At 37.7% G+C, this 23,668-nt stretch overlaps 1 protein-coding gene across 2 annotated transcripts in view; it reads left to right on the top strand.

Annotated features, from left to right (window-relative positions):
• The window catches only part of DMD (dystrophin), a 922,027-nt gene that overhangs the window by 43,630 nt on the left and 854,729 nt on the right, over positions 1-23,668 (top strand). For both annotated transcript variants that reach the window (XM_050904429.1, XM_050904437.1), the window contains exons 3-4: positions 22,258-22,439; positions 23,436-23,558. In XM_050904429.1, the coding sequence (XP_050760386.1) occupies positions 22,258-22,439; positions 23,436-23,558 (305 nt within the window). The remainder of the gene's footprint in view (positions 1-22,257; positions 22,440-23,435; positions 23,559-23,668) is intronic.

Here is a 23,668-nt window from a genome sequence, read left to right as displayed (position 1 = left end):
AGTGCTAAACTGGTTGATAAATATTTATTTTAGGTTTGTTTTGGGTTTTATTTTGCATTGGTTTTATTATAGTTTAGCTTCTGAATCTGCTCTTTATGAACTGAGATAAATGCCAGTGCCTTCTCAAAGGAAAGAATAAGGATAGTGCAACATTTTAAAGATAGGAATTATGAAAACTGTCCTGGCTTCATTTCTTAAGCTATGGTTTAAGGCTAAAACTGTTGTGAAACTGCATGCTGAGTTTAAAAGTTATCAGCCTGTCAGATTACTTCCTACAAAGAAATGTATATAAGGTTTCTTATCCAGAACCAAAGCTGTAGATTAAGAGAAAAATCTTTTCTTGACTAGCTTTCCTGTTGCAGGAGATACTTACTAATATCCACTTTGAAGTCAATGCATGATTTGTTTCCTATTAATTCCTTGGATCATAGGGACAAACTGTCCACATCAAAGCAGACTGCTTTATCACTTTTTATTTTTCCTCTTAAATATACTATATCAGAAATGTGTTAGAATATAATCAGTATTATTGACCACTATGTCAATAAATAATGCACAGAATAATAATAGAAATGCTTTGGTATTTTCATTGCTTTCAATGCTTTATGCATGTTGGCAATATGCTGAATTTTTGGGGTTTTTATATCACTGCAGTTCTTTTGTAGATTCACAGATTGCATGGCCAAACTGAAGTATTATGTCCACATGGTCTGACCTCGTGCATATTACAGATAAAAGAATTTTATTTAGTAATTTTCTCTGTTAAGCCTAAGTTTGGCTGGAGCTATGGCTTGGGTTTTAGGAGACATATACCTGTCACCTGCCTAGGCATAAGTTCCTCTGGAACCTTACTAGAAAGCTTCTCTGGGTGGTGAACTTTCTCTGTTAAATAGCTATGGATTAATTTGTTTCATGGAGGCTACTGTGATTTTATGTAATGCTTCATTTTGTCAAAATGTTATTCAGGATTAAACCAGATGCCGTCCAAGTTATGAATGAATTTTAATGTTTATAAGAAGCATTATCCATTTCTTCTAAAACTCTCGGGCATGTGTTATCTATTCAGAAAATGTTTAATAGTGTTCATGAATATACACTCTGATTATTCATGTAAGAGAGAATTTACCATTCCCTAATTTTTTTTTTTTTTTTGTTACTCTTAAGTTCTTCTGAAGAAGTCTGGAAACTGCTGTGACTCTTTTGGCTGCCTCTGTTTATTGTATTCTTGCCCACTGGTTATGTCAATCCTTCCTAAGCAGTTGAATAGGTGCTTGATGCTCCCTGATCAGCAGTTGTAGACAAGATGTTTAGGTGCTAGCTGATAAAGGAGCAGCCAGAGGCCAATTATTAGAACTGACAGAAGCAAAAGCCTGCAGCAGACTGCACAAGTTAACCCACACCAGTTCCCAGATGATCCCTGAAAAAGTTATCCCCTGAAGAAGAGCTCATGAAACGGGTGAGGAAGATGACTTCCTGTCACAGGAGGCATCAGAGGCAGCAGCACCTCAGCCAAGGTGAAGAAGAAAAGAAGGGTTATTGGGGAGTGTCTCCTGCAGGAGATGGAGGTGTTCCTCTGCCAACCTGACTTGATGTCTTGGGAGGCTTGCTGCTTGCCAGGCACTTGGATCCAGGTGGCTGCAGAGAGACTCGCAAAGTGTGTCTGACCCTGAGGTTACTACCCCTTGTTGCTCATTCATTTGGGCACCAATAGTAATGCCAGGGTGACCTGGAGTGTATAAAGAGTGACTACAGAGCTCTGGTGAGGATGAAGGGCCTGGGGCCCAGGTGGTGTTCTCCTCTGTCCTGCTGGTAAAGAGGAAAGGCTCAAGGAGGACTAGACAAATTTTCAGCTCAACACTTGGCTGCAGAGCTGGTGTCACAGGCAGGGCTTTTGGCTTCTTTCACTGTGGGGCCCTCTTTGAGGAACAAGGCCTGCTGAACAGGATTGTCTGACAAAGGGGGACAAGAACGTCTTTGACAACAAGCTTCTAACCTTGTGATGAGGGCTTTAACCTAATTATGTCAGGGAAGGGTTGCAATAATCTGAAGAGAAGGGAAGGTATGTGGGACAGTGAAGAAGTGTTTGGGAGACAGCATGATGAGGCAGCTGTCACTTTCCCCATGTAAAAACCAGTACACAAATGCACATGACATGGGAAAGGGGGACTTGGAAGTTCATGCACAGTTGCAGAGCTGTGACCTCACTGGGATTCCAGAGTCAGGATGGGATTCCTCACGTGACTGGAGTGCTGCGGTAGATGGGTATAGACTTTCAGGAAAGATGGACCAAGAATGTGGGGAAGAGAGGTTGTGCTCCATGCAAAATAGGGGCTGGAGAAAACTCCAGGAAGGGGAAGACCAGCCAATGTAGCGACACTGTATTTTCAACAACTGAAATAGAACATTATCATTGGGCTTGTTACTTTGTGAACTGTTAGGGTAACCAAGATTGTCAGTTCATCTATGGATTGTGTATACAACATAACTTCCATATTACATAACCTGGGGAGGTTTTAAAGCTGGTGTGAATCACCGTTTCTTTATATCCGTGTTCCTCTCTGCTGAGATTCCCTTTAAGAGTGATGGATTAGAACTTTTTTTTTATGTACTCCACTAGGAACTGAACTGACGCTATTGACTTATTGCATATTGGCTACCACACAGTCATGAGATGTTCAGATGGTAGTGGTTTTCCATTCTTAACTGCTTGGGTTTTATTCAAAGAAGTGACCTAGAGGTGAGACACCTCATTGTATATCCCTGAGTTATTTGATGTTTTCTGAAAGATTTAAGGTCTCCACTACAACTACCTTATTATTTGACTACTCTGGTCATATACAAGAGAGAAACAGAAAATGTACAAGTCTTTTATGGATTTCTAATTCTCATTAAAGTAATTTCTTTATAATGTTCCACTCCTGACTTTCTTCTGAATTATATCTGCTGCAATGCTCAGTGCAGCACTAAGAAAAGAAACAATTAATACTTCAGAAAATCAAACTCTGTCTTAAATCAATAACTCTCTGTTGGGTAACTTGGTAAGGCTGGGACATTTTTATGAGAAAATATCACTGCCTATGGCATATTAACATTTTATAAGGCAATAAAAATACATTTATAAAAACAATTTGTTTTAAAAGATTACCCAGAGATACTGATCAGCCTCTTCCATATTTTCTCTAGCAGTATCTTCAGAAAGCTGTAACATTTGGGTAGAGTTTAAGATTTAATGATAGAACACAAACATGACAAAAAGAGCCTGACGTGTAAGATCTTTGAACATGCTCCAGTAATGATGCACTATCAATTGTCGCTATTCGTTATTTGCCAGGAGCACCCAGACACTATAGAACATCTGTTTTTGTAAGTATTTTTCTTTGATTCTGCTTGCTTTATCTTCCTCTAGTTATCCTGGTGTAGGGTGTTTCATGTTTGTGTTACTTGTACGTTTACTACCTTTTTTACAAGTTGCTTTGTTAAACAATATCCTTGTTAGCACTGAAGTTTCAGTGGGGGTCATAACAATTTACATTGGGAGGGAGGACCTATGTATACTACAGTTGCATCCCTTTGAATTGAAAATTATAGTGTAGGTGAGACTTGATCGTGCCTTATTAACAGGGTAATATTCTTGGTCATCTGGGATTTCAGAAATACAGTTAAGTTCTAGGAACTTGCTCACTACATATTGTTTGCAATGCCACAGCTAGAGTGTTTAACATTAATTTCACTTACCTGAGCAGTCTGACTGGAAGGAAGGGTCTAGATATCCTAGAAAGTTTTGGGAGGTGTAACTATCATGTTTGTCTGCTGGTATGCCTTGTTTCAGATTTGTGGAAGAATGCGTTTTTGCTGTTCTAACTACATCTACTGAATAGCTTTGTCAGTTAGGTGGCATAAAGTTTTTACGTTTTCAGGTAATTATTCAAAGGTTTAACATATAGTTCACTCCTTATCCGTGTGCCTCAGAGTTGACAAGATCTTAGTATGCCTTCTGTTCTGATGCTGGGGTCTCTGGTCAGTTTGAGCTCAGTGGGAGGAATAGCGTGGGGAAGGCACTTGGTCCCTATTGCTACTGTGCCCGTCCTTGAAACAAACTGAACGCTTCAGTCTCCGACAAATCTGTTGCTCCAGACTTGGAAATATGCAGTTTCTAAGCCATTAGAACCTTTCATGTTTCATGAAACATGTTTCTTGAGGGCCCAGAATATGTATTACTAAACTATTAATGTTGCAAGTTAATGAAACATGCCACTTCACTGTGACTGGTGTCATATGCTTGTCCTATCTGAATCCTGCAGGCTCATTTTTAATGTGATTACTGGCTTTTTGTGGAGATGGGATACATTCTTTGTGCTGGGCCAGCTTGCCCATCTGCTTGGGGGAATCGGGCTAAATTCTTCAAGTGCTGGGCCAGCTTGCACATCTGCTTGGGGGAATATGGTTGTACAGCCAGGCCCAAAGATTTTTCAGGAGTTATACTGTTAAATAAAGACCCAAAACAAATACTACCTAAGCAGAATTAGGGCCCTTATGTTTATTTTGGGATGTTTACTAGATTATTTGTAAAGAAGAAAGCATTGCATATTGTTAGTTTAAAGTTTGGAGAGCTGCTTGGTTTTTCTTTTAGTTTTGGAGGGTTTTTCAGTTGTAGTTTTTTGTTGTTTGTTTGGGGTTCTTTAATCAATAGAAACAAGTCAGTGAGAGAAGACACTGGTAACCTTTGTTTTACAATCTGTTTGTAATTTACTACAAGACAGTACTCTGCTTAAGGAATGAAAATCTCCCAGTAGGATTGGACATGTATCTCATGTACTTAGATATTTATTAGATGTTGTAGGCCCTGTCTCAAAGCCTAATCTCGGGTCTTCAGAGCATTCTTAGTTCTTTGCCAAGGCTACCTCTTCTGCATAATTTTTAGATGATGTATGTTTTCTTAGTTAATAACCACTAAATCCTCTCTTTATGTTTGGACTATGATCAGTCTCACTAGTGCTGGGTAATTAAAGAAATACTTTAAAAAATAAGGTGCTGGCCTGCAGTGCTCTCATTTATAATCCCAGATTCTGCTCCCATTTACTGTAATCACAAATGTTGCTTATTCTCATCATGACTCTGAGCTCTGTGCCTGTAGCATTGCTTGTTTGTTTAATTGTTCAGCCTAGAGAAGTCAATTCTAAAACCAAACACGCTGAACTTTTCAAGGACATCCTCTAACAAACTTTTTTTTTTTACCCAAAATGCTAATAAAAGTTTGTATTTAAGTTGTTTTGGCTTGAAAAATGTAAAAGAGCATAAACTAAGGCCTGGCATGACATAACCTCTTTAACTATTAATAATTAACTGTCATGAAAAGAAGTAAGACTGTGTGGTGGGTTGACCCTGGCTGGATGCCAGGTCCCCACCAAAGCCGCTCTATCACTCCCCTTCCTCAGCTGGACAGGGGAGAGAAAATATAATGAAAGGCTCATGGGTTGAGATAAGGACAGGGAGATCACTCAGCAATTACTGTCATGGGCAAAACAGACTCGACTTGGGGAAATTAGTTTAATTTATTACCAATCAAATCAGAGTAGGATAATGAGAAAATAAAAACTAAATCTTAAAACACCTTCCCCCCACCCCTCCCTTCTTCCCAGGCTCAACTTTACTCCCGATTTTCTCTTCCTCCTCCCCGCAGCGGCACAGGGGGACGGGGAATGGGGGTTGTGGTCAGTTCATCACATGTTGTTCTGCCGCTCCTTCCTCCTCAGAGGGAGGACTCCTCACACTCTTCCCCTGCTCCAGTGTGGGATCCCTTCCATGGGAGACAGTCCTCCACGAACTTCTCCAATGTGAGTCCTTCCCGTGGGCTGCAGTCCTCCCTGAACTGCTCCAGCGTGGGTCCCATCCATGGGGTGCAGTCCTTCAGGAACAGACTGCTCCAGCGTGGGTCCCGCGCAGTGTCACAAGTCCTGCCAGCAAACCTGCTCCAGCGTGGGCTCCTCTCTCTCCATGGGTCCGCAGGTCCTGCCAGGAGCCTGCTCCAGCGCAGGCTTCCCATGGGGTCACAGCCTCCTGCAGGCACCCACCTGCTCTGGTGTGGGGTCCTCCACGGGCTGCAGGTGGATACCTGCTCCACCATGGACCTCCATGGGCTGCAGGGGGACAGCCTGCCTCACCATGGTCTTCACCACGGGCTGCAGGGGAATCTCTGCTCTGGCGACTGGAGCACCTCCTCCACCTCCTTCTTCACTGACCTTTGGTGTCTGCAGAGTTCTTTCTCTCACATATTCGCACTCCTCTCTCCAGCTGAAGTTGCTGTTGTGCAGGGTTTTTTTTCCCCTTCTTAAATACGTTATCCCAGAGGCGCTACTGCCGTCACTGATGGTCTCGGCCTTGCCCAGCAGCAGGTCCGTCTTGGAGCCGGCTGGCATTGGCTCTATCGGACATAGGGAAAGCTTCTAGCAGCTTCTCACAGAAGCCACCCCTGTAGCCCCCCTGCTACCAAAACCTTGCCACACAAGCCCAATACAGAGTGCTTCAAAAGAGGCAAAATAAAACTGCTGGGTAGCTTGACTTCAGAGTAAAATGTCTGCAGTGAGTTCTATCATCTGCTAGAAACTAAGTCTTAAAGAATTTAGGGATAGGGGAAAAAAAGGTTTACCATTCCTTCAAATCTGAGTTGGAAGAGCTAAATAGAGGCAGCGCGGGGAGGAGGGGGTGGGAAAGAGGCAGGAGAAAGGAGGAATATCACTGTGCTCTAATAGATTTCTATTAGTGAGTTGCAAGGTCCTGGTTAAAAAAAAAAAAAAAACAATAGTGGGGAGTTATACAGTTGACTATGAGAAAGAGAAGTGAGTTAAGTAGACATTGTCATGGTTTAACGCCAGCCGGCATCTAAGGACCATGCAGCCGCTCACTTACTCCCCCCCACCCCGGGGATGGGGGAAAGAATCAGGAAAAAAAACCTCATGAGTTGAGATAAAGACAGTTTAATAGGACAGAAAGGAATGAAAAACAATGATAATGATAATAATAATATGACAATAGTAATACTAAAAGAATTAAACCATACAAAGTAAGTGCTGCACAATGCAATTGCTCACCACTCGTTGACCGATGCCCAGTGGTTAGTTCCCGAGCCATGATCTATGCCTCCCAGCCAACTCCCCCCAGTTTGTATACTGGAAATTTGGGGATTGAACCCACGACCTTTTTACGTTATTAGCACCACGCTCTAACCAACTGAGCTAACCACTGGGCATCAGTCAACAAGTGGTGAGCAATTGCATTGTGCACCACTTGCTTTGGATAGTTTAATTCTTTTAGTATTACTATTGTCATATTATTATTATTATTATTATTATCATTGTTTTTCATTCCTTTCTGTCCTATTAAACTGTCTTTATCTCAACTCACAAGGTTGTTTTTCCTGATTCTCTCCTCCATCCCAGGGGTGGTGGGGGGAGTGAGCGAGCGGCTGCGTGGTCCTTAGATGCCGGCTGGGGTTAAACCACAACAGACATTCAGGTGAAAAGTGGACAAATGTATGTTTCTTCAGTTGGTGAATCCAAAGTTTATGTAATTTCATGCATTTTAAAAAGAGATGGTTCAAGAAATTATAATAATGGTAAGTTAAAGAGCAAGGAATAATACACGAATTGTGGAACTAGCGGTTCTACCATCTCTTTCCAGGTATACATATTTTCTTAAACTTTTACATGTTCTGTTTTAGTTATTCTTAGCCCTTATTCCTTATTTCCAAATTCTTCTGCCTGTTAAAATACGCACCAACTAATGTTCAGATTTAACCTGGATAATTTTGGCCGTGTTGCTTCATAGTCCTGTCTAAACCCATTGTTAGGGTTGCTTGCATTTTCTTCATTAACATAATATGTGATAAACATGCAATAAAATTGGTTGTTGTTCTAATGTGTTCCTAACTCCTATTTACATTATATTGACTGCACTAATTAATCTCCAGCTTTCTTTCACATGCTCTGTTGATGTACTATTACTTGGTAAATATGTATATGTATGCTATATATGCAAAAGCTCTGTCACATCTTTAGTGTGATGCTTTGTCAGAGTTTCTAAGAGTAGTCAGACATGACATATTATTTTTGTTATTTTTGCTAAGTTATTGCATCCACATATTTCCCTATAATTGAATAATTAAAAAACATCAAGGGAGTAGAGTTCATAGGAAGAAAAGCATTAAACTATAGCAGTAACTTGTATTAAAAATGTATAGCTGAAAAATAATTAGCATTAACTATAATGTAAAAGGAGGGGGAGGAACAGAACATGAGGGACCTGATGATGCATTGAGTCCTGTTACCTGCAATTTTAGGTAAATGTCTCGTTATAATGCTTTTATATTCCTCAAGTTCTGTCATAGTCAGTTGCATGCTTTGCTTCTATTCCTTTGCTCTCTCAGAACCTCACTTTCTGAAGGTGACAAACTGTTCTGCATTTTTAGGCTATATTTCTTCAGGTTTATTTTGTTCTGTTTTGTTCTTGTGCTACCATTGTCCTTGAGCTTGATGCTTTTGCTCTGATTGTTTTTACCCAATGGTATATTTATAAAGAACACTCATACCTGCTCTCAGCCTTTGTTTGACTAGACTCTCAATAGGTTTTCATTCTTCTCTACATTGTCTCCTACTTAACACTAACAACTCCTTTCTGTTCCACTTCTGGTTTATCATTCTTGAACGTGTCTGAGCAGAACATAGAATTCCAGATCAGATCTTCTTATTGCTTTGTGCAATAAAATCAGTATAGTGTTTCTTGAAGATGAATCCGGTTTATCTTTTGAAACTGATATTTGGGGAAAAAACCAAAAAGTCCTGCATTTTAAAGCTATGATCTCTCTGGCTCCTTGAATGCTCAGAAGTATGAGGTATTTTCAGGAGAAGCTGTTGTACAGAATACCATATATATTTGCCATAGTTGCAGCTATTCTACAAAGTTTGACAAGCGTAATTTTGCAAGTATCACAACAGGCATGAGATACAGGCTTCAGTTCTGCCTACCTCTGATCTCATGTGCTATGTCTGCATTTGCTGGACATAGCCGGACATGTACCACCTGCGCCTTAAAAGAAGCTGTACTTTATTTAGACTGGCATTCCCGTGTAATCTGAAAGGTGTTTACATTCAGTGTATCCCAAAATTTGTATCAGTTCTAGAAATGATAACTCTTGGGATCAAAATTTGCATTCCTCCATGACTACATCACCTTTGTGACTTAAAGTCATTGTCCAATCAAATAATACAGCTTTCTTCTCCTTTCCTTAGTTAAAGTATCTACGGACTGGTTTTATCAGCTTCGATCTTTGAAGTCTCTGAATTTACTCTTGAAAAGAGTAAATTACTGTTTCTTAGCCTTTCATTGTTGAGTCCAGACAGACTCAACAACCTGCCTTTAAAGTTTGCCATGCAGCCACTCATTATGTTCACAAGTGACTACAATGCTTATTTAGCTCCTAAATGTATTGTGGTGGACTAGGGGATGGTGTATTTAAAGCATTAAAACCATTTGGTGGTCTTTTGGGGGAGGCAAGGGTAAATGGAGGTTTCACTGTTAAAAAATGAATAAATGATGACAGAAGTACTGGCTTTATTTACATTGATGTTAACTGTACTATTGGGGTCAAAGTATATTTCTTCTTCTCATCTTGTCCCACAGAATATGTGCTTTCACCTCTCAAAACCCACTTTTTTCTGGTAGTACGAACAGCCAGAGCTTCAAAAAAAGCGTGATTTAAGTCATTGTGGAATGGGGAGACAAGTAGGGATAGGATTAAACTTAAAAAACCAGGTGAGGCAGAGTTTGTAGACATCTGAGTTGAGAAGTGTAGGTTCCATGCTGTGTAGCTCTTGAAGCGCTGTTACTCAGTCTTGAGTGGTCATTTATAGTTTTCCCCACTTATTTGTGTACTTCTATTATTCCTTAAAGTGATTATGATAGGTTAGTTTAGTTTTGTTGTGGTTTTCTTTAATTGGAGAAGGGAGGAGGAACCAGAACTTTCAGGGAGTTTCTTTTAGTCCATATTCATGTCTTTTCAGCTTAAGGATGGAAACAGCTGAAGGCTAGCAGCACAAGGCTGTCCAGATGGACTCTGCCATGGTTTCTGCAACATCTGTAGGTAATCTGTTAGTGTTATTTAATAAAGCCATCCACAAAAATGTTGCGGTTCTTTCTCAGTTGATCCTATGCTGCTATTGTCATAAATCATTCCTGGAATCAGCTGTCTGAATACTGAAATCATGTTATCAGTTTGTTTCTGGGAGAGAAGACCATGGAGAAAATGAATACTTTTGAATTAAGAAAAACGTGAGAAAACCTTTTAACAGTGAAGTCAGAAACAGGTTTAATAAACAAGCCAGTACTGCAGAACTGATTTCAGGAATCTCATGTAGGCCCTTCCTTCAGAATTTACCTTTCCCATCATCCAGGGACACTTGAACTCTCTAGTCAGGAAACTGATACACTACTAAGAAGGATTTCCTTTATGACCCTAATTGTCTTAATGTTTTAATAGCAATGGTTTTCTTTTCATATATGAAATAAATTTAATATATTGCATTGCACATTTGAAATTTGCTATATGTATTTTAATGTTTATTTGACACACACATAATATACCAGTTGGCATCCCAGTCACATCTGGCTGCTGTTGTTGCATGTTTACAACTATTCCAGCTTGCAGGGAACTTTTGAAGTAGGTGTTGCAGATACAGTATCCTCAAACCCAGCTTGCTTCGCTGAGCTGTAGCATTTTCACTTCTCTTTAGGGTCTCGCATGCTGCTCCATGCTTGTCAGTGTCACATACACTTATGTTTAATCAGTTAGGCTGAGGCTTGCATTGACTAGAATAGACAAGACACCTTCTGCTGCCTGTTTAAATAGGGGCCACTAAAATGTTGATTTCTCGGTCTTTAAAATATGTATTGCTTACAAGATATCTTGCTTTGCCCTTGATTTATTTCACTACTTCTCCAACACTAGCCACATATGAAATTGCATTTATTTTGAGTTTCTCAAAACAAGTTCTCATATTTATTCATGTTGTCACTCCAGTATTCATTCACATCCTGAAATGCTCTTGACACTTCACGTATGGTTCATTGGCATACGGTCAAGGAGGACTCTCCATTTTGAACCTTTACAGATTCTGTTGAAGCAATTGCATCTCTATTTTCTCCTTCCTACACTACCTTCTCCAGATGACAGATGTTGTGTTTGCTAACTAGTTTGCCAGAGACTATTTGAAACAGTTTCTTTTCTCCTTTATAATTTTTTTTTTAATACTTTAAAGACAGAAAGCACGTGGTAAGATAGCATACAGAAAACGTTGTACAGGACACAAAGGTAGAAATATACTAATTACACCTTTTCACTAAGAAAATAATGAAGTGGACAGCAAGAGAAGAGATTAGAATAAAATGTGTAACAGTTCACCTCAAAACAGATGATTACCTCAAAAGAGATTACCAAGTCACAGTCACAGAAGCTGTTGCTAGGAGTTATATTCACTAGTATCTCTCCTGAGTGTATTTAACAACTTGATCATGAAGTGAAGGGAGGATAGGAGAGTAGAGCTTACTGTGCCCAAGCAGAACAGCATCCCAGTGTGTGATCTAATAGACTCAGCATGAGCCTAATTCAAGATCTGCTGGTGATAAAATTTACATTTGCAAAATGTATTTTTCCAGACTATCTTGATGACAGCACACCAGAAATGTGAATAGAAGCTTACTTCTGTGCAAAACATGAGCAGATGTTTCCAGCTGAAAAAGTATTAAATGCCTTAGAGTACGGGCTTGAGATGTTCTGACTGTCCAGCATGAACAGTTCTCTTCCCTCAGATAATTACATTTAAGGGGTTTTTTTCTTAAATTACAAAACAGTTATGTTTAAATAACTTGCTGGAGGACGGAATGCGTACAGTGAATAACCATTTGATCAAAACTTGCATATTTAAAAACTACTGGCATGACATATTTTAGACTGGTTTTCATCATGATCAACCTAAACAAAAAGATCAGCACATTAATCTATTTGCTGCATTCTTAGTGAAATAATTCCTCAAAAGTTAGAAATCCTTCCCCTACTGCATTTACAAGAAATTCTTCTAACCTGCTTTTTTAGCGTTTTAAAGTAGGTATAATTATAGTTATATATAAAATCATATCACTTGGGTTTCAACTCTTTCAAGATGTATTTGTATTTTTAAAAGATATACTTTTGAAGTGGAGGTAGCCTTTTTGCATCTGCTACAGTTAACTTTTTTAATGACCTCATTTGTCATTTTGACCTCATTTGTCATTGTCATTTTTCTGTGTCATGTATATAGAAGCCAATGTTAACTAAGTAACTGGTCTTCATTTAGATGCAGGAACAACACATGCAGTGAGAAAACCCAAGATGTATAGCCAGAGGAGTCAGCAAGAAACATCCTCTTTGAATTTAAAACTGACACGTCAAATCAAGTTGTACAGATTAATTCCTAACAGTGAATTTTTTTTCATGTTAGATGTTCCATATTGTCCTGGTTTCAGCTGGGACAGAGTTAGTTTTCTTCTTAGTAGCTGGTATAGTGGTGTGGTTTGGATTTAGTGTGAGAATGATGTTGATATCACTCTGATGTTTTAGTTGTTGCTAAGTAGCGCTTATCTTCAGCCAAGGACTTTTCAGTCTCCCATGCTCTGCCAGCAAGCAGGGGTGCAAGAAGCTGGGAGGGAGCATAGCCGAGGCAGCTGACCTGAACTAGTCAAAGGGGTATTCCATATTATGGAACTTCATGCCCAGTATCTAAACAGGGAGGAGTTGACTGGGAGGGGTGGATCGCTGCTCGGGCATCGATCAGCAGGTGGTGAGCAATTGTGCACCACTTGTCTTTTCTTGGGTGTTATTTCTTTTTTTTTTTATCTTCCTTTTCATTACAATTATTATTATATTATTATTATTAGTTAGTAGTGTATTTTATTTCACTTTAGTTATTAAACTGTTCTTATCTCAACCCACGAGTTTTACTTTTTTTTTTTCCTCCTCCCCGCCCCAGTGGGAGGGGGAAGGGGGAAGCGGCTGCATGGTGCTGAGTTGCCAGCTGGGGTTAAACCACAACATATATGTAACCTAAACCTTAATAGTTAATAAAGTTTCCTAGTCTCTTGTAATGATATTGAAAGATTCTCTGAATTTTTTTTCAGTTTTAATTAATGAAACTTGCATACCCTGTGAAAGTATTGTCTATTAAATATAAAAAGTATGCATTGTATCTGTAAACAATACTCTGGCCTAAATTAGTGAAAAACAGGAATTTTCATTGAAGGTACTATTGTACACAATAAATTTGGGTTTTTTTTAAGATATCTATAAGTAATTTTACACCTGAAGTTCACCTAAAGTTAGGAATTTTTCTGCATAGAAATTAAACTACATTTCTTAAACTTTCTGCTACTTTTTTTTATAAATCAAAACAAAGCTATGAACAGCTTAGTTTTGATTTACGTCCAAATAAGTCTATCTTTGGAATTTTGTTGTTGTGGTTTTTTTTTTTCCATTTTGCTTTTCTCAGATTTCATAGAAAACCAGTTGTCCATGAGGTTCTAGAGGGGAAGAGTACAAGCTACATGCAGTAATTGGCACCATTTTGTTGTGTCGGTTTGTGGAAGAGATTAACCTCAGGTGATCATTACCTTGCCCTGATGTCAGAAATAGTCCATTTCACATGGGAATAAAAGGAAGATATATGCCATAGAAGCAGAATCCCTGTACTTCTGCAGATACCAGTGAAGGCTCTGGGGTGCTTCTCTTTGTTAGATACAATGGAATTTCTTCTATCCTGACAGCATTCATATTTGTCTTTGCATCCACTGGTCTTTGTTTCTGTATGAGCAACATAGCGTTTATAGAATGAAATCCAGTCTTTTACTAAATAAATATATCAGAGCTGGAAAACAATCTTCTCCTCAGAGCTCAGACAGAAGTAGCAAAACCTTTATTTTATTCATATGCTAATAAAACAAGGAATGTGATATATGCCATTACAATTTCTTCCCAAAATACTTTTCAAAAATAGGTTGAAACGGAGTACAGGCTCTGAATGCCTTTATAACTTCAAGACTGTGATCTCAATTTCATAATTTAATCCCATGTTGTGGTTTAACCCCAGCTGGCTACTAAGCACCACACAGCCGCTCACTCACTCCCCCACAGTGGGATGGGGGAGAGAATCAGAAGAGTAAAAGAAAACTCGTGGGTTGAGATAAAGACAGTTTAATAGGTAAAGCAGAAGCCGCACACACGAGCAAAGCAAAACAAGGAATTCATTCACCACTTCCCATTGGCAGGCAGGTGTTCAGCTAACTCCAGGAAAGCAGGGCTCCATCACGCGTAACGGGTACTTGGGAAGACAAACGCCATCACTCCGAACGTCCCCCCTTCCTTCTTCTTCCCCCAGCTTTATATGCTGAGCATGATGTCATATGGTATGGAATATCCCTTTGGTCAGCTGGGGTCAGCTGTCCCAGCTGTGTCCCCTCCCAGCCTCCTCACTGGTGGGGTGGTGTGAGGAGCAGAAAAGGCCTTGACTCTGTGTAAGCACTGCTCAGCAGTAACTAAACCATCCCTGTGTTATCAACACTGTTTTCAGCACAAATCCAAAACATAGCCCCATACCAGCTACTATGAAGAAAATTAACTCTATCCCGGCCAAAACCAGCACATCCCAACTGTAATATATTGTTTCATTTTGAGAAAACTGACTAGTAGATGAAATACTTCTAATTCTGTCTCATCTTACACCTAATATCTCAGAAGAATACTATATTTTCTAGTGGTTTTTGACTGCACTTGAAGAACTATTAACTTCTCTTATTAAGTGTAGTATCACCCATCCAGTATGCATAATGCTCTCTGTATTGTCTATTCAGAGTTGTCTGTTTAAATTTCTATTGCCTTTTTCCATTTACCTTATATCATATTATTTTTATGATAGATTTTACAATGAAATAAAAGTAATGAATTTATTTCCATAAGAACTTATAAAATCTTTAATTACTGGAGTTCAGTCTCTAATTTATTTTTCTTTTCATAGTTACCTTTCAGAATTATTGGCTACAAAACATCTTACTAAATAGATTATCTTAATCAGTCTAATCAAAATTTATAATAGATGTAATTAATAAAGCTGAATGTTAATTCATACATTTGAGTTGTCCACTTTAATTAGTTGGCATTGATGTTGTGGTTTTGCTCACTGATTATGCTGGCTTTTGAAGTGGCTAATACTGACTTAGGTCTTCAAGTTCTTCCATTATATTTCACAATTCTTGCAACGACAGAATCAGCAAAGCATATATAGTGCATGTAATTTTGCAGCAGGTGAACAAGTCATGGTTGGAGCTAAACTTCTTAAGACGATTTTTTACTTTGTGTGTGTGTACAACCAGTCCCAGTAAGCAAAATCTTCCTGATCCTACAGTAACTGATAATATGGACTCGGCTGGAATCAATACTGTCTAGCTTTTGGGGAATACCTACGGAATGTTTTGTGAAACTTTATAGTAGAAATACTTTTTCAGTCTTTGAGTATCATTGCCATAGTTTCCATGTTGAATGAAATATACCTTTAACTGGGATCGATAGGAGAGAAATGTGTAAGTAAAAACTTTTCTAGGCTAAATATTTATAAAAGTAAAATGTACAATATTTTGAAACATTGGCCCATTTGCTTTCTCAAATATTGGCCCGTTTACTGATATCTCAAATATTCTTAGCAAAATTACTGTTTGGGTGCCTGCTAATGTTGCCATTTTGGTACGCTATTCCTGACTCTAGATACCAGTCAGCATAACTGTCTTGATCTTTCTTTATTTTCAGGACTCTTCAGTAGGACCTAGGTGGTAGGGTGTATTTTAGTTTTCTTTTCTTCCCCCCTCCCCCGCCACCCTTCACTGCATTTGCATTTGAGGGTTTTGAATAATTGAACTGCAGCTTTCAGCAATGTATATCAGTGTTATGAAAAAATTAAATTATTTCAGCAAATCGATGAGAGCCATGCTCACTCCTACTCATTGACAAAAATATTAATATACAACACATGATAAAAATGTTAACATATGCACCCCCACTTTTTCAAACCAGCGTTTTATTCCATTGCCATTTTGACTTTATTTCTATATCTTTGCTGCTAAGAAGATGCTTATGCTAGGTATAGCTTAGGGTGCAAAGGTTGTGGTGTTATTGAATAAATATTTAACATTGTAAGGAAACTGAAGAAAAATAACGATCACCTTTACTGTTCAGAATTGGTGTTAAGCCTGATTTTGCAGATTTTAAACCCAGAGATAGTGTCAAGTTCACTCAACCGGGACAGTGCTTGCATATTAGTCCAAGATTCCTTCACACTCATGCAGCAAATCAGAACAGACATTCAGACATATTTAAGGTATTCTCTGCCACTGAATTTTTTAATACCAGATACTCTTGAATCCCACAGCACTTTAATCCCACAAATCCTGACCTGTCTTCATAATTCGAAAAGGAAAACACAAATGTGTTAATCTTCTGAAGAGATTTTCTTCATGCTGCTGTTGTGACCTCATTCAACACAGCCTACAAAGGACGGCTGTGGTCAGCATTTTGAAGGTATTCTGTAGGTCTTAACCTTAAGGTTTAAAACATTTACTTTCTTAAGGAAAAGTCTGTTGAAAAATTAATAGCATTTTCTTCTGGGAATTTCATACTAGTTTTAGGTGAATGGGTATTCGTATCTACAGAAAAGAAGAAAAAGAATAGTGCCGCTATCTGTATGTAGGTCACCACTGGGCTGTCCTTCAGGTTTCCACTCTCACTTCAATTATCTGTATGTATTTTGTGCCTTTTGCTAACAGTTCATTTTGTAAAATGTGAATTTTATTCTGCAAAACAATAGACTGTGATCACCATGCTTATTCATGTAGGCCACTGAACAGCCTTCCAAAAGTTTTGACTTTTCCTCCATCCTGTTCCAAATAATATTTTGATTACTTGTCTATGTCATCGGCAAGAAGTGGAGCCATTCAGTTTTGCTTTTTTTTTTTTTTTTTTTTAAACTTGTGTAAGATTGCAGGCTAAATGAGTTATTTACCTCTCTGTTAAGAGGACTTTAATTTACCCTTAGTACCAGCAGGGAATGGAATATGCTGAATTGCATGATACACCCTTCCTGTTTAGATTTTAACTGTCTTCTCCCTAAGAGACTGTAGATACATAGATTTCTGTTTAATTAAATATCTTCCCCTCAGTTGGAAAGCGCACTAAGGAATTCATTTTAGAAAAAGGACAGCAGTTGTCTGCTCTTTAACTTTGTTGAAGAATTGTCAGTTTAAATTTCCAGATTTCAATATTTACAGTTATGCAGTATTTCATAAATTATTCTATTTTTGTCTGTCTGTAAGTCCACCACTATTCCTTGAGATTACTTGTAAAGATTTCTTTCATATTGAATTTAACATGCAATCTACTAACAGAGTACAAAAACAGGGCAGAAAATAATTACATGTTTAAAAAACAAGCAAAAAAAGGTCAATAATTGCAGAGCAGACACTACAGCTACTGGCTGACCTTTGAGAGACTGCACAGTTTTTATTGCTTTGAGGTTTTACTGGCAGCAGTGAGTGTCAATAGAGTAAACCATTACCTCTTCTTTTGTTCTTGCTATTATCATTACCGTTAGTATAGTCTTAATCTAAACATGGATTGCAGAACAATATCGTTTTGGGACCAGGTGCTAGCTGAGGGAAAAGTTTTTATACACTTAAGAAAAACAGCTTATAGTCTTTGCCTGATAATCTTGCTTGTTTCTTGGTGTTCAAATAAGAACAAACTATATTTAGTCTCATGCTTTCACAATCAGGAAATTAATAAGTTTAATATTAAACTTATTAATTATTAAACAGTGACAGCAAATCTAAGATAGGCTTCATGATTCTGTCGTAGCTTAATGTCTGCAAATAGACTTGTTAGTAAGTGACCAAAAATATGCATTAAGAGTGCAAATTACCGAGTTTACAATTTTTTCCCCCCTTTTTCTTCTTTTTTTCTTAGTTTTGGGGGTAATGTTTTGAAGATCTCTTTACCCGTGCTGGGCCAACTCTAATGCATCCATCCGGGAATGAAATCTTACTTGTTTTTCTTGCTATTTAAGACTAAGCAGATATGTTTTTACTAGTACAGTCTCATACACTTTCATACAATTTCAATTGCAGATTTAGGTTCATCCAAATCAAAACGTGATCAAAATACGTGACTTAGGTTTTATGGAAGCTCATTCAAAGTGTTTTGGTGAGCCTTGTCAGACTGATTATCACAGGCATTTGACCGTATTTTGAAAAGTTCACCCTTGTTCTTGAGGCTAAAAGGTAAAATAAATAAATAAAAATAACATGTAAATTGTCTTTGTACATTTTTAAATACTTGTATTTTGCCCTCATCTTAGATACTGCAGTTGAGGTTGGTGCCATAGTGGGAGTTGCCATACAAACATTGAAATCCCTCCTGTAATGAGTTTACTTTGTAGAAACTAATCTTTTACATATCAGTTAGATTCTGTCTTATCTCAACAATCTGAGAGCTTCTGCAGTTAGCTTATCTGCTGTGCATCTTTTAAGTCCTTTCTAAACAGATGCATTTGGAGATAGCAGTAGGATTGTTTTCAGAAATGCTAATAAATATTAATGTTGTGTTAGTATCATTAATAAGCTTTAAAATGAAAAATATCTTTGATAGAAGAAAAGCCAACAGCCTCCATTTATCAGGGAAAAAAGCTGCGTAATCTCTGAAAATTCAAATCAATTTTGAGAATCTCCAGTGTTATGGAAGGGAGAGCAATGTTTTTTTAGTACATTTTTTAAAATCTCATGTGGAACAGCAGCAAGTAATATTAAAATGTTAATTAATAAAAATCAAGCTGTAGTGAACTTTTATCAGGCAAATTGCTTCCCAAATTAAACCCGTAATAACCCTGTAAAGGCAGCAGCACTTAAACAGGGGTGGATTGATGTTTATTTCATGGTTTTAAAATTCTGTGGTGAAACCAGATTCTTCCTGCTCTTTTGGGACTTGTTACCAAGTAGCTGTGTCTCTAGATGAACAAGATGTTATCATACATTAAAATTCATGGTCAAATTCTAGCTTTTATGGTGTCTCCTTAGTATCAGACAGTATAGTTTTTCAGCCTGTCTATTAGAAGAGGTGTTTTGTTTTATTTCTCTTTACTTTCTCAATTTGACTGGAGACCTCCCCTGGAGAGACTAATCTCTCTAAATGGTCAGAGTGTGTGAATATTTTTTTTCAGAGGGAACATGTAAAGTCAGGGCCTTGTTCTGTATCCTACAAAGTAGTTTTGTTTCTTTCACTATAGAAGATGCTAAAGAAACCACATGTTTTAGTAAGTAAGCCCATGGATCACAAGATGTATCAAAAACTAGTTCTGTGAACAATATGCTTCATGTGACATATTTCAGTTTGAGTAGCAGAAAGTCATGGGTTTCTTTTGAAAAATATTAATCTGCCAGCATAAAGTTTTCTACAGTAGAAGATTCCTCTCAATAGCTGGAAAAGTCATGCTGGTAACTTTTCCAATACTTTTTTATAACTGTATCTTGTTAAAGAGCTGGAATGGTTTTCAGAGCTCTCCAAAGTCTTTCAGATTCTTGACTGATGAACACATTAATAATATAATTTGTGCTAATGTTATAATGCTTCCCATTTTAAACTCTCTTTTGACTTAGTCTAATTTGTTTTTATTCTTATTTATTCTTTTCAATCCTATCCTGGATGGTCATTGTCAAGAAAATGGATGAAAATATTCAGAAAGTATTGCTTCTGAGCTGAATTTGGAGAAGTTACCTTGTTTTTGAAAAGATTTCCTGGATAATTCCTTCGTTTGTTTTTACTTTTTCTCTCAAAACCAGTATCTGAATAATGGCATAGTCTACATATGTTGACTTAATTTTCTTAAATATCTTCTGTATTTTCCGAGACATGGAGATTAGTTTTTAGAAGGTGTAGGTTGGCTTGACACATATTTTGCCCCCGGAAATGAAAGCAGACATACTTCCAAGGAATTAGTGAACTTCCTTGCAAGCAAGTGCTTAAATTTAAATTTATTCACTGCCTAACCACTAGGACTTCAAATATCCATCAGTCTTAGCAGGTGGTAAAGACAATATATTAGACTAGAATTCAAAAAGAAAAAAATATGAAGGCAAAGGCATAGGACAGGATAGCAGAAGTCATTCCTTCTCTGATAATTCAAGAGCCTACAAAAAAGAATTTTGAGAGACAGATTGATATTCTAGGCTTTGCAACAATGGTTGTTTAGCTATTTGTTGTGATTAAATAATTAAATCTTTTCCTATTTGCCAGTGGATTCTGACAGCTGCATATGTACTTTTTATTTGTCAGATAGAATGGGTAAACAAATTTTGGCATGTATATTGTTTGCAAGGTACTTGCTTTATTTATTGTGTGAGATATTTATGTAGATAAATGATACGGTATTTGCCTATTTGATTACCAGAACATTTTGAAAAGGAAAATAATGAATGACAAATGGAAAAATCACAGCTGGCACTAATGTCTGTTCTTTCAGTGTGTACTCTTGCCTGTATAAAGGCATGGATATTCTTGTAAGCATCAATTACTAGTGGACACTGAGTATAACAAAATAGTGTTAAAATATTAATGAGAAGACAAGAAGATGGTGATAGCAAAATACTTCCTGGACCTGAATTCTATCACAGAAGTGAAGCCTGTGGAGACTGAGGGCTGTAGTGTGACTTGATTTGGAAAAGTCATGGTTGTGGTTTTTGGTTTGGGTTTTTTTTGTTGTTTTTTGTTTTGTTTTTTTTTTTTAAATGAGCATATTCTGTATACTGTGGCCATGGAGACAATAAATCTTAAGCGGGGGTGGGAATGTTGGAGGGAATGTGCCATTTTTCCAGCCAATTCTGAGTAGAACTGAGCCTTCAACTCTCTTTCTTAATGTATCAAACAAAGGTATGGAGATAGGTCAGAAAGCCAAACCAAAAATATTGATAGGATGTCTTTTCTTGATTTCCAAATATATGTGAAGCTTTTAACATAAGGTGCTTTCCCTCCTGTATTCTGCATTCTAAGAAGAGAGAATGAGATGCCACCCTGTAGCATTATTGAGTCTGCCAGAATATATTAATTGATTTCTTTTTTTTTTTTTTTTTCCCCTGAACTAAAATCTTAGCTAAGCCAGGATTGATCTAGGACAGTAAAAAGGCACAGTTCTTGGCTTTCTGCCAGCACTCATGTTAAAAAGCTTATGGAATTAATGATAAATTTCTTGTACAACAGTCTTTTTACATCTTGATTCTCTAGAGTGGGTGTAGGAGGTAAACGTCAATGGCAAATAATGTAACTACTTCAAAGAGCTGCCACATGCCTTACATTTTTACAAATTGTTATTGACTTGAAAAGTTGAGTCACATAAACCACTTTTCCTGCTAATGTATATCATGGCTACCTGCAAAACCTGAAATCGTCTTTGTGTTCACACAAAGGTTCTTGTACTTACTGCTAAAGTCCACAGAGATTTTACAGGGCTTTTTTTTTAAAGAGTTGTTCTATTATGTATGTTAATGTCTATGAATACCAAGTTCCTTAGATGTTCCCCAGATTTCATGAAGAATATAAGACTAAGTAGAACATAGAAGCTATGTAGCTATATTACAGGTTGCTTTTAGTAGTTGTTTTGTATGAATCCATTAGCTAGAAAAACCTGTAAATCTTTTTTTGTTTTTTTTTTTACCTACATCATTGTCGCTTCCAATGATTAAATGATGTCAAGAGAACATACTAAGGCACGACTTGGAAAATGAGCTTGTCATTTTTGTTAACAGCCGTATTTATGCAGCACAAGAAAACATACCTTTTCCTATGTCTAGTCCTGCTTAATGAGGATCACAGTGTCAAATTGTATACTATGTGCATTTTGACTGAAGAAATATAGATGGAAAGTTCATGTTGAATGAGATAACAGTTATCTTTATAAACTTCGGTTCCTTCTCATTGGTATGCAAGTTTAGTCTGTAATTTTGGACTGATTGTAAGGCTCTAATTAGTCTCTAGAGAACTCAAGTGGACAATAGATTGCTCATTAGTCTATCAACTTTCCATGAAGTTGATTGGCTATTTCTCATGTCTAATGTGGAAACCGAAATGATGCATGTTAATTTGCCTTCCAGACATTGCAACTGCCTGTCCAGATAAGAAGTCCATCTTAATGTACGTGACTTCTCTCTTCCAAGTTCTGCCCCAGCAAGTCACCATGGAAGCCATCAGGGAGGTGGAGATGTTGCCACGACACTCAAGGGTCACTAGAGAAGAGCACATACAAGTACATCATCAACAGCGTTTTTCACAAGAAGTGAGTTGTTTCACTTTTCTGCTTTCATCTTGCTGCTCTAAAGTGGTTGTTTCCCTTACCTACCCCATAAGTTTTGATGCTAGATGGCCAATGGAAGGCAAAAAAACCACGGCATGATGGACAAAGTCTCTTCACCACAGGAGAGTCAAATGTACTTGTCTGCATGAACTGTACTTTTGTATTGCTTTTCATCTTGCACTGGACTGTTTTAAAAGTAACTATTCAACAAGTAAGTGCTTTGCACTTCTCTTTTACAGCACTGGGTCTTTTCACTGTGGAAGGGCACCACAAGGAAGAACACAGAAACTGGGGGAGGTTTTACGTTTAAACACAGACATGTACAAACTTTTTTACCTTTTTCACAGAATAGCAGTTGACATTTCTCCATATTCATGATACATTTTTAATTTTTTAGCATTTTATTTACACTGACTTGTATTTTAAGATCATCAGTTCTCAACTCACGGTTGGCCTCTCAAAAAGCTCATGTAATACTTGGAATTAATTTATGCTTGCAATGTCAGTTACATTTTTGACTGAAAACACCAGACAGTCTCTGCTGAAGTGTTTAGTGGATTTTAGGCCTAGTGTACTTACCTGAATTTAGTCTGTATCTTGCTTTTGGGACGCTCAGTCTCTTTTAGAGTACTGAGCAGATGAGTATTGGCTCTGTTTATTCAGGATATACTACAAGATCACTTCTTTTTTGAGCCTTTCCTTGTAAATTATAAGGAACCTTCAGTTTACATAGGTATTCTGCCAGTATTGAGTCCTGACAGTTTGTTGCTTTTGGAAAGGATGTCAGATTAAATAAGAGCTTTCCTTAATACCATCCCAATTTTGACTGCTGAATACCAACACTGTCCTTGAAAAATATAACTGATGATGACCTTCCTACTTTTTTCTTCACTTACTCTTAAAATCATTACTTTACTTTTGTAATTCATGCTCCTATCCATATATCTGTTCTTTCCACCTCTAATTTCTTCTTTATAGATCACAGTCAGTGTACCCCAGGGACCTTCACCTTCTCCTAAACCACGGTTCAAAAGTTACGCATATACACAAGCTGTCTATGTCACATCCCCTGACCAAAAAAGGAGGCAGGTTCCTCCACAGGTCTGTCAATACTGTCGTTTGCTTTAAAAATTGTTTTATTAAGCTTGTGCTTGGAGTGAAAGAATTTGTGTATTTTGCTTATACCTGATCTTGGTAACCTACTTTTTCCA

Source organism: Gymnogyps californianus, chromosome 1 (genome assembly GCF_018139145.2).
Source record: "Gymnogyps californianus isolate 813 chromosome 1, ASM1813914v2, whole genome shotgun sequence".
NCBI lineage: Eukaryota > Metazoa > Chordata > Aves > Accipitriformes > Cathartidae > Gymnogyps > Gymnogyps californianus.
The sequence above is the reverse complement of the archived record's forward strand: the minus strand, read 5'-3'. Positions and strand labels throughout refer to the sequence as shown.